Source organism: Corylus avellana, chromosome 10, assembly GCF_965113065.1.
Source record: "Corylus avellana chromosome 10, dhCorAvel1.hap1.2, whole genome shotgun sequence".
Lineage (NCBI taxonomy): Eukaryota > Viridiplantae > Streptophyta > Magnoliopsida > Fagales > Betulaceae > Corylus > Corylus avellana.
Window position 1 is genome coordinate 5,625,286 of NC_142499.1, and position 11,409 is coordinate 5,636,694.

Here is an 11,409-nt window from a genome sequence, read left to right on the forward strand (position 1 = left end):
GGATACAGTATGTAATGAATCTAACTTCTAGTTTCTGTGCTTATTTTTTCATTTTGAAATTTTAGAAACACAATTTGCCGAGAGCTGCTCTATATAGGGTGTTTGAAATTTGCTTAATGTATTATTGATAGGCGAAAGACTATGGAGGCTGTGTTGCGGCCAAGGTTCCAGAAGTTGAGCGTGATATGTGTTTGAAAGAATTTGTAGCACTAAAGAGTTGCATGCAGAAAACGGTACTGTAATCTACAGTTGATAAGAAATATGTTATGGTGTAATAGGAGGAAGAAAGTTATTCTTGCAATTTGTCTTCTAGAAAAATTGACCTAAAATCTTTTTTCCCCTTCCCTGAATAGCTGCAAGGAAAGGTTTAACTGTGTAGTCTGTTCTCATCACTATGTTGATGCATACGTTAAATACTGCAAGCACCATGTGTAAAGTTTGAAGGCAGTGGTTGGAAGCATGCAGAAAAGAGGTTTTTCATTCATCAATTCATTCAATTGCAAAATATAATTTTTTTTTTCCCTCCAGGATGTTATGCCCCTTCAGATCTCTTATTCTGCTGTTCCAGTGATGTGATCTTTTCTATCTTTTACAGTGTACTTTCAGTGTATAAGCTCCAGTTTTAAGATTATCCGCAGCAGTACTTTCCATACTTAGGAGAGATGTCTGGGAAAGCATCAAGTTCACAGCCTAGTGTTGGTTTGAGCGGATCTGATGCAATGTCACATGTTTATATTCAATATCCACCCCTACGATGCGACATTTCTGGATCAAGGGGTTTATTCTATGATGATGGAAATAAGTTGCTACTCTCCCCAACATCTGATCAGGTAATGAGAAAATCTTTTAATGAAATGCTTGTGTACTTGCATCTGAAGATATTGAATTAAATAATACAGATTAACTAAATGGTGGTGTTTTATTTTTCCTCTTCCTTTCTCTTTTTATGTAGGTCTTCTCGTGGAAAACTGTTCCTTTTTCTCCTCTTGTTCCCCCTACATCTGATTCGATAAGTGAAGGGCCCATCTTATCTATCCGTTATTCTTTGGATACAAAGTTTATAGCGATCCAACGATCTAATCATGAGGTGCAATTTTGGCATAGAGAAACTGGCGAAACTTTCAGTCAGAGGTATGGGTCTGAGTCAGAGAGAATTCTGGGGTTTTTCTGGACAGATTGTCCTTTCTGCGATATTGTATTTGTAAAGACCAGGTAAGGGAAGTTCCTGTGTGCTTAATGTGAATAGTGAAGCATAAATTACATTGGCTTGAACATATTAAATTGTTAACCATAACTGTTATCAGTATGAATTTGGTACTTTTGACATCCCAGCCTTTTTCTTTCTATTTTTTTTCTTTTTTTTTGGGCAGCTCCCAGGGGTGGGGAGGTGGGGGTGGGGTTGTTTCAGCATATTTGCCTTTTTTTTTTTTAGTGCTTTCTTTTCTCTTTAATTTCACTAAGTGGAGTGATATCACAGCGGGCTTGACATGTTTGCATACAATTCTGAGTCAAAATCGCTCAATTTAGTGGAGACAAGGAAATTGAATGTCAGTTGGTATGTTTACACGCATGAAAGTCGTTTGGTTCTTCTTGCTTCTGGAATGCAGTCCAAGACCTTCAACGGATTTCAGGTATGGGGTACCATTGTCATTATAAGCTTATGTATCTTTTAGTCGTTGCTGATGTAGGTTATGTTTGTCAGACTGGATTGGTATATTGGAAGAAAATGGCTCCAGAAATTGATTCCAAGAAAGTAGCATTGCTCAGGATGTTTAGAAATGGGTCGCATAGCCAACTTATGTTATACTGTCATTTCATATTCATTCCTTTCCCTCCCAATATGTAGCACCTAAGTTTTCAGTCTCATATGGCATCACAACGTTACTTTAGGATTGAGTGTCTCATCTTCTTTCACTATCTTAAGATGAATGCCTGCATGGACATTTTTTTTTTGAATAGCTGTTCTCTAGTTACATATTAACTTTTTTGTTAGAAATAGTAGCTCATATTCTGAATAAGAAAGTAATACTGGTTTCTAGTAGAAAGGCCTTATGGGCTGAGTGAATGGAGCATAAGTGAAACGGGCGGGGGCTATGAGGTCTGTTGTAGCTTAATTTAAGTTTATTGTGTCAGATCAAATATAGGTTGGGGGTGCGAGTGGCTTCACCTCCTGTGGTATGGTGAATGTATATTGAGAATTTCAATGTACTGGGCTAGGGTTTAATTGGTGATATATATATATATATATATATATATATATGTTGTAACCCAATTCTTTGTTGACATGGTGAAAAATTAGTTGCTCACTCCTGTGAATGTAGACACATTGTTGAACCACGTAAATTCTTTGTGTACTGTTTTCTCTCATTTTTGTTGTTCTTTTCACCAAATTTCTTCGTCTCCACAATTTCCTGCAAGCAGTATCAGAGTTGTTAGTCGAAACAATGGTGGTAAATGCTTCTTTTGCCAAATATGATGTGGTGAAGTTTGATAGAACTGGGAATTTCAGATTGTGGCTGTGAAGAGTGAAGGATTTGTTGGTACAACAAGGTTTGGTGAAAGCTTTCTATGGGAAAATGAAGAAACCAGAGAAGATGACAGATGATGAATGGGAAGAGCTTGAGATGAGGGTGGCAAGTACCATTCGACTTTGTTTGGAGGTTATGTACCATGTCATGGACAAAGAGTCACCCGTAGGAATTTGGACAAGATTTGAGAGTTAGTTCATGTTAATGTCACTTACAAACAAGCTTTATCTTAAGTAAAAACTATACGAGCTTAAGATGGTTAAGGTATAGATTTGACTCAACACATCAATATGTTTAACCAAATTATCAATGATCTATAGACGATTGATGTAAAGTTCGATGAAAAAGAAAAGTCATTGATGCTTCTAACCTCCCTTCTGACCTCCTACCGCATCCAGTTACAACCCTGCTTTGGGGGGAAGGAAACTCTGGAAACAGAGGAATTTACGGCAATCCTATTGGCATGCAATCAGAGGAAACAAAGTATAGCTGAGGGTTCTGGTGAAGGGCTTGTAGCAAAGGGTAATCGGAATCATGGAAGGAGGACAGAAAATGATAGGTCGGATAAAAGGAATAACTGATCGAAGTCAAGGAAAAAGGATATAAAGTGCTACGAATGTTAGGAAAAGGGGCATCTGAAGCGGAGTTGTCTGAAGGGGAAAAAGGGTAAGGAGGAGGAAAGGGGGATCCTCAAACTCAGTGAATGTAGTGGATGAAGATTCAGATGGCGGTTATGGCTTCATGCTTTCTTTCTCATCAGGTCCTGATGACTTCACAGACTCCTAAATTCTGGATTCTGCATGCTCCTGTCACATCCCCTTAAAGGGATTGGTTTGACACCTACACGTCAGCAAAATTGTGGTTTTGTTCTAGTGGGTAATGATGCTTCTTGTAAAGTCTTTGGGATATGCGCAATTAAATGAAATTAGGCTGCAATGGGTCTCTTGGGGCCTTTGTACTAGAAACCGGTGTTACTTCCTCATTCAGAATATGAGCTACCATTTTTAACATTTTAAAATCAAAATACAGTAGTGATTAGACCATTTACAATTTTCTATATTTAGTTTTTGCGATTATCTGCATGCAAGTCTCATTGTCGATGAATATCTCCATCTGTTTGGTTATTTTCCTTGAAAAGCAATGTGTGGTTGAGTCTAGAACAGAAAGTTTCATTACTTCTCAAGACACATAGAATGCAGTTTCTGCTGTGTTTCTTGATGTAAATATGTTGTTTAACATGGCTACTGATAAGAGCTGCTTGGCTATCCTTGAGCATCTCCTATAGTCTGACACAGCTACTATTTCTTTTGCTTAGCTTTCATCTGCAGGCATTATTCGCTTGCCAAGGTTTGATATGGCAATGGCTAAATCTGAGGCTAACAGTAAGCCTGTCCTAGCTGTTGAAGATGTCTATATTGTCACTGCGTAGGTCCCTATTGTTCATTTTCTGTTGCTAATATATTTAAACTGTTTCTCAAAATCAGAGATTTAGTCTTTTTCTCCTTTCACAGGTATGGTAGAATATATTGCTTGCAAGTTGATAGAGTTGCGATGCTCCTCCATTTGTATAGGTTTTACCGCGATGCTGTTGTACAGCAGGTAGGTGTTGCCCAAATTTCTTTCTTTCTATTTCCTTCCCCCCCCCCTCCCCAATCCTTTGATTTTTATGAGTTGAATTTTCAAGCCATTGGTGGCAGACTGGCAGGATTAGTTCAAATAATTTGCATGCCTTTAGTGCAAAAAATCGTATAATATTACATATATAGTTTTGAAAACAAAATTTAGAGTGTTGATTATAATATAAATAGACATGCTTTGTTACTGTTTCTAAATGATAAGGATGAATATACATGAGGGTCTTATGTAATGCTAATCATTCAGGTGATGAACAATGCCAATGTACTATTTCATTTTTATTTAATTTTTTCAATGAATCATAAAGTTCAAATGTTATGGGTCACTTTATCAAAAAAGCTCAAGTTATGTATCTATCCCTTGCCACATCTTCTTGTCTAAATCTTCAGAACTCATTACAAATAATACACACAAATCTTTTTTCTAGATTCACTTTGCAGTTCCGTGCTTGATAAACCTAGGCAAGAAGGTGCTGGTGGAGGGTCTGTATATCATTTTGGTAGATTCCTTGCCAATTGTGTGATTTGATTTCTTTAAGGGCACGTTCGATACATGGAATGACTATTACATTAAGAAAATGAATAGCTATTATTAGGAATTAAAGAAGGTGGAATGTAATAGCTATTCATATTCCTTAATTTGGTGACAACACATGTTATCTTTGAAATTGAACCAAAGTTACTAAAATACCCACATTTTTTTTATAAAAAAAAAAAAAACTTGAATGAATAAAACTTAGATTATTATATTTTTAATAATTTTTTTTTAAACATAATTTCATCAATGCTTCGAACCCCAAACAACTGAAAATGGAAAGCCCAAAACTTTTCTTTAGAATTCTTCATTTTCTCGGAAACCATGTAGAACTGAGTTGCATTCAACAATCAATTCACAACACAAACACAAACTCTTGTACCAGTCTCTTTCTTATTCTCCTCCCTCTGTCCCTTCCTATTGCTGGCCCAAACAACGATGTTGTGCCACCCTCACCGTTTGATTTGGTCTCCAACAAATCGGAGATTATCTCGATCCTCAGGACCCGATTGAAGAAATTGTTGTTGTTGAAGGCGAATGCGAAGTCTGAGTCAGACTTGGACCTTCATGTGAGCCCACCTGTCGAGAAGTCCAAGTCCATGATCGTCTGGGGATTGAACAGGTCTGTGTTTGATTCCCAATGCCCAAACCTTGAAAAGCCCCCTCGATGGGAAGATACTCATAGAAACAAAAACACTTATGTACAATGGTTAGTTTTTGGTGAGAAAAGAAGGGAACAAATTGCTTGAGTTTTTATTTTATTTTATTTTTTAATCTAGTTGGATATTTGAACTTGTTCTTTTAGATAAATCCTTTTTCTCAAAGAAATTTGAAGAAAACAAAAAAATTGTTTTTAAATTTTTTATTTTAAAGGGTTTGAAAAAAAGTAAAAATATTGTGGGGTCTTTTTTGGAAAGCATTGTCTATTGCAAGGCTTAGTGTGCAACAAAACAAAGGAATGGCTATTCCAATAGCCATTTCATTCCAGCGGACTATTCTGCATACCAAACGAGCCTTTTTTTTTTTTTTTTTTTTTTTTTTAAATTTCGGAAATTTTGCAATGTGAATGAAACTTGCAGCAGTAGATAAATATGCACTTACAAAACAATCTCCATGCTTTTGATTTTATGTCTAATTTTGCAACAAATAGTGAGAATATCATTTCCTCTTACCATGGGAGAAGGCGAGAAGCTTGGCTTTCATATGCTTAACTAGCACGGCTAGGCAGGGCTAAATGATGGCATTATTTCTGATATTAATAGCGCCAGCACCTTTACTGTTGGGATTACATTCAAATCTGTACTATTTTATTGAGTAAACTCTTTTTGTGGTTAGATATCTTTAGTTAATAAATAACCTCCAACCTGATCTCAATAAGGTGAAATTAAATAGATAACAACTGCTCCCCACCTTAAGAAATTACTTTTACATAAATAATAATGTCGAATTGAAAAGTATTTAATTTTAAGCATTTTCAATTTAGTGTCTAGTTAATTTTAAAATTCCTTGGGGTGACGTTTTCTTCCTAGCAAGAAGGGGTTCCTAAATTGGTGTAGCAAAAGGACACGATATTCCCTTGTAACTGAGAACTGATTAAGTCTCAAAGTCAAGTAACAAATCTCTCTCTCTCTCTCTCTCTCACACACACACACACACACACACACAAACACTCACACGGAGGATGGAAAATATCTCAACAGATTCTCACTTCTTCCTCTCTTCCTATATGTGCTGGGTAACAATCTTTCTCATAATCCTCTTTTTCTTCAAATCCCACAAAAGTATAAAGGGAAGCAGAGAGCATTGCCCTTTTTCTCTAATGAGAGGTCCCTTTATGTTTTTGGTGTGTTTTAATGAAGCATAACAACTGGAATATTGAAGGAGAAGAGAGCTCTATATGTGGCTTGGATGCTGCTTTGATGTGCATTTTGTGCATGCTGATGGCTGACACTGTTTTCTTCTATTTTTTTATATACTATTTTGGAGCAGTTATTTTAACTTACATATTCGTTCCGGATCACAAATGATTGCAGTAATTTGACATTACTCTTAGATTGTACTTTATTTACATATTGATGTTGATTATCTGCAGGGTTCTTTGCCCATTTATTCAAGCAGGATTGCTGTGAGTGTGGTTGATAATGTACTGCTTGTTCACCAAGTTGATGCAAAGGTCGTCATACTATATGACATATTTGCAGATTCTCGGGCACCCATATCTGCCCCACTTCCTCTATTGTTGAGGGGTTTCCGCAGATTTAGTACTTCTACTTCTCGGTCTAGCAGGGAAGAGAGTGAAAGTTCAGAGGGTAATGTTGTAAGTGACAGTGAAGCAGTCATCTACGGAGATGACTGGATTTTTCTTGTTCCTGACCTTGTATGCGATGTTGCTAACAAGTTTCTATGGAAGATTCATTTAGATTTGGAGGCAAGTTCAATTCTTTTTTTGGCATCATTTATTGATATTTAGATATTCTTCTTGCAATCAGTGTCTAATGTTTTTTTTTTTTCTTGCAGGCAATTTCTGCCAGTAGCTCAGAAATGCCATCAGTACTAGAATTCTTGCAGCGCCGAAAATTGGAAGCCAATAAGGTAGTAGTACTCTTTATGTAACTGTTTATACCCAACATTTACCTGATTCTTTATGGGTCATATATACACCAGGTAGTAATTAATTCATTCCTTCTTGCATGACTATCAACTTATATCTATCATTACAAATGAAGGCAATTGCCCAACTAAAATATGGTGATCACTATGAAAATAATAAAACATAAACTTAAGTTTGGAGTCTATATATCATCTTCTTCTTCATTGTGAAGTGGCAATAGAATTGTGGGCTTCGATTTTCCGTCTCTTTGGTGTAGAATGGTCATGTTTAGGAGGGAGGGTAATAGAGTTGTTGACATGTTGGAAAGGTCAATTGGGAAGTCGTAATATTTTAGAAGCTTGGAGATGGTACCTTTTTGCTTAATGTGCTGTATATGGAGAGAGCGGAATGCTAGGTGCTTTGAAGATCGTGAGATTTCAGTGGAATAATAGCTAAAGAATGTCATCTTCAAGTCTCTTTATATACATAGATAGCAGCGTATAATAGTCCGCATTTTTCTAGTTTTTTTAAATTTTTGGATTTTTGTTTCTTTTTTTTTTCCTCTTTAATATAGGGGGTCTCTCTTGTACACTTCCCCCTTTACGTTTTTAATGAGAATGATTTACAAATATATATAAAACTTTTGTTACTGTCTCTGGAGTTGTAGAAGTATTCTATTGGTTTTCAAGATGGCTTGAAATGGCCTCATTTCCTTGTGGTATTTCTTTTTTCTTCTCTACTTGAAATTACTTGTTGAATAAGCAAGTTGTGATTCTGGTCTACTTCTGCTTTTCAGGCTAAACAATTGTGCTTGGCAATAGCACGCACTGTTATTCTTGAACGGAGGCCCGTGGCTATGGTTGCCAGGGCAATGGATGTTTTAGTTACCTCTTACGCCCACTCTATCAAATCGGGTAGCTATTTTAAGGGAATAAAATCTGAGAAGGCATTACCTTCTAGCGTGCCGCATGTCACTAGTCCCGACTCTGGGGCTGATGTATCTGCCACTAGAGTAGGTGCACTAGGGAAAGCTGTTAAACTTGAATCTGCTGCTGGAGTGGACGGTGACTATTTTAATAGATCTTCAACTTTTTCGGCTTTAGACTCTGAGGAGAAAGACAGCTCTGAACCACCAAAGACCAATTCAAGTGACCTTCAATTTATTGATAGTAAAGTGGACAGAGAAAAGTCAATGGGTGCTGAAATTTCCAGTACTGAAGTTCAGCCATCGTCTTTACAACATCATCTTCTTGTACAAGGTAACAACCCATTGAATGCTAACGTTTCTGAGCAGCAGGAGGCTCAACTTACTTCGCCAGCAATTTCACCTGATGAGATGTACAGCTTTGTGTTTGCTCCTGTTGAGGAGGAGATGGTGGGAGACCCTTCATACTTGGTTGCCATCATTGTTGAGTTCCTTCGCAGGTATGTTGTATTCTATGAACTTGAAAGTGATTCTGGGCTCTGCAAGCAAAGTCTTTCTGGAACAGTTAAAGTCTGAGCTCTCCATAACTACTACTGAAATTACTTATTGTTATGTTTCTGTAGCCATTAATGTGGTCAATGTGGTTTTGAAGAACTCAGGATTTTACCTTGAGTTAGTTGATCATGGTCTTGTTAGGCCTGATGCTTTTGTCTGGTAGTTTGTTGTGGGCCAGTCAACTGAATTATGATGTCCTCATCCATGCCCAAATTGTACAAATGCGTATAATAAGTTTGATAAGAATTCCCATGAATAAGTACTTAGTTTGCTGATTTCCATGAAATAACTGATAAAAATGTGATTTTGGTAGTTTAATATTTCTAAAGTACAGAATGTATGGCAGAAAGGTTCTGATTCCTTTCTGTACCTGGTTGAAAATGTAATCAAGCTATTATATGCTGCCTTGCTTAAATCTGACGAGCAAGGAAATGTAGTACAATGCCTGGATTTAGAGTGGTCTCTAAATTATTAGGTCACTTTGGCTGGGTCAGTATTTAAAAATGATGATCTGAAGATATCACTAAGCACGTTTTCGACGTGTGTGCACGCATGCATGTATAAGCAATACCTATTATTTTCTGTTTTTGTCACATGAATTGTTATCTGTATTTGCTTTTGCAGTGCTAATTCAGAGAAGGTTAAAGCACATTCAAATATCTATGTTTTGACCATACAACAGCTAGCGCGCAACGAGAGATATGCAGAACTTGGACTGTTTGTCATAAACAAGGTTTCCTAGTTGTTGCCTTCTATATGTGTGTGTGGTTGGGAAGTAATGAAGGCTGTTTATGGTTTGTTTATGTGTGATTTGAACAGAGAAAGCTGTTTTCTCACAGATCGTCGAACCTTCTAAAGAAGTTGCGTTGCAACTCCTGGAGTCCGGTCGTCAGAATATCCAAACAAGGAAGCTGGGTCTGGATATGCTAAGGCAGCTTTCTTTACATCAAGACTATGTGTTGTTTTTGGTGCAAGACGGTTATTATCTTGAAGCTTTACGTTATGCACGGAAGTGCAAGGTAATTCTACTTTGCCAATTTCATAAAAAAAAAAAAAAAAAAAAAAAAAAAAAAAAAAATTAGAGTATTGCTTCATGTTTTCAATTTGTCTTGTTTTCTCAATAGCTGGTTTTGTCTTTTGTTATTTATCAGGCTCTTGCTGAAATTCTTTTAAGAGTCTGTATTTATTAATGTGGAGAACTAATTAATGCCTAAAGCTCTCCCTTGTTTGCATCTTGCTGTGTTTTCCTAAAATCTTTGGGATTTGCTATCTGTTTATTTGATGGTTTGGGTTTTCCTTTTGAATGCCAAAAAGGAGGATACATTTGTTTTTAGTTGGTGGTTTGGCTTGATTGATGTAGGGGATTTTAACAAATGAGTAAAATTTTCAGGTTAATTCTATCCGGCCTTCATTGTTTCTCGAAGCAGCATTTGCTTCCAACGACTCTCAACATCTAGCTGCAGTTCTAAGGTTCTTTTCGGATTTTATTCCTGGCTTCCAAAACACTTCTGATCACAATAAATATTACCGGATTCTCAGTGAGATGAACTCATCCATTGCTGCTTGAAGTTTCTGACCAGCTACTTATTGTTGGAGATTGGAATTGCTGGTCATTGTTAGCAAAATGCGTATGTGCTGCTAAAGTTTCCAAGAACTCTCTTGGTAAGAACGCGTGGAATATGTGAACTTTATGAAATATGATAAGCTACAACTGACAAATGTGGCTTCTCTCTCTCTCTCCCAAAGCAAAAGAGAAACTAGTATGGTGAAAGAGTGGAAGGGCGTCAAACTTAACAGCTATCTCCCTTCATCTTGTGCTACATGCAAATCGACCTGTACAATTTGATAACACTTCACCCATCACAACCTCAATGACACTTGCTTGGTTCTTTTCCCACATGCCCACTGTGCAATACGTCCTTGTTCTCACAGTGAATTTGCTTATTAGTCTTCTGTACTTTGCTGCTTTGATTTTTTCCTTTTCCTGAGCAGTATTGAATGTATTGTGAAACCTTGAGCTAATACTACTACTTATTCCTAACGCTTTTTATCTTAACCATTATTTTTATCAAATAATTTAGATTTTATCATCATAACATTTATCACATCTAGAAGATATTTAATTTTTTTCTTCTTAATTCATTATATTTCATTAAATTATATATTAAAATGACAAAATTATGAATCATGTCATCACTTGCTTTTCCAACAATTGATAGATGGTCAAAAACATGCTGTATTAATCTCAAGATGTTGGGTTAAAGCCAAGCCTCACAAGAAAGATCATTTGGTTCCTTGAAGAAGATTAACAATCTATAAACATTGGAATGAAATTAACTGAATCTCGCTGCACTAATCAGCCTTTAAAATGCAGTTACGATAGGGGTTTCCACCACGTAATAAAGACTGAATAGAACACTGAGCTATCCTGGCAACTTTGCAATTCAGCTGTGCTAAATGAACATCTAATCATTCTCTTCTGCACATGATGATATTCTAACCATCCATCTTCATTGATTATTCGATCTTGTGCTAATACATGGAGATGCGCGCTTTGCCGTTCGAATGACACTTTTCTCTGCTTGAACGCGCTCATCGAAAATTTAATCTCGACTGTTTGTTTTCCCGTGCTTGCCACTAAT

The 11,409-nt window shown here is 36.7% G+C and overlaps 1 protein-coding gene across 3 annotated transcripts; it reads left to right on the forward strand.

The window, feature by feature from the left end:
• Window positions 1–379: 379 nt before the first annotated feature.
• On the forward strand, window positions 380–10,809 carry LOC132161895 (C18orf8). Of its 3 annotated transcripts, none has more exons than XM_088511154.1 (12): window positions 380–472; window positions 596–830; window positions 953–1,212; window positions 1,478–1,631; window positions 3,844–3,953; window positions 4,040–4,127; window positions 6,790–7,125; window positions 7,215–7,289; window positions 8,084–8,712; window positions 9,392–9,500; window positions 9,607–9,786; window positions 10,158–10,809. In XM_088511154.1, exons 2-12 carry the CDS (start codon window positions 663–665, stop codon window positions 10,332–10,334), a joined length of 2,286 nt encoding a protein of 761 aa, XP_088367280.1. In that variant the 5' UTR covers window positions 380–472; window positions 596–662; the 3' UTR covers window positions 10,335–10,809. The 3 variants fall into 3 exon arrangements, with proteins under 3 accessions (XP_088367280.1, XP_088367281.1, XP_088367282.1); XM_088511155.1 differs by having other exon boundaries at window positions 953–1,131; XM_088511156.1 differs by lacking the exon at window positions 10,158–10,809 and having other exon boundaries at window positions 9,587–9,780.
• The last annotated feature ends 600 nt before the right edge of the window (window positions 10,810–11,409 follow it).

Excerpts from the sequence above, each read along its gene's own strand:
- LOC132161895 (XM_088511154.1), top strand. The coding sequence starts at position 663 with ATGTCTGGGAAAGCATCAAGTTCACAGCCTAGTGTTGGTTTGAGCGGA. Across the intron at positions 1,213-1,477 it reads ATTGTATTTGTAAAGACCAG|CGGGCTTGACATGTTTGCAT; the intron begins GTAAGGGAAGTT and ends GTGATATCACAG. Across the intron at positions 7,290-8,083 it reads GAAAATTGGAAGCCAATAAG|GCTAAACAATTGTGCTTGGC; the intron begins GTAGTAGTACTC and ends TCTGCTTTTCAG.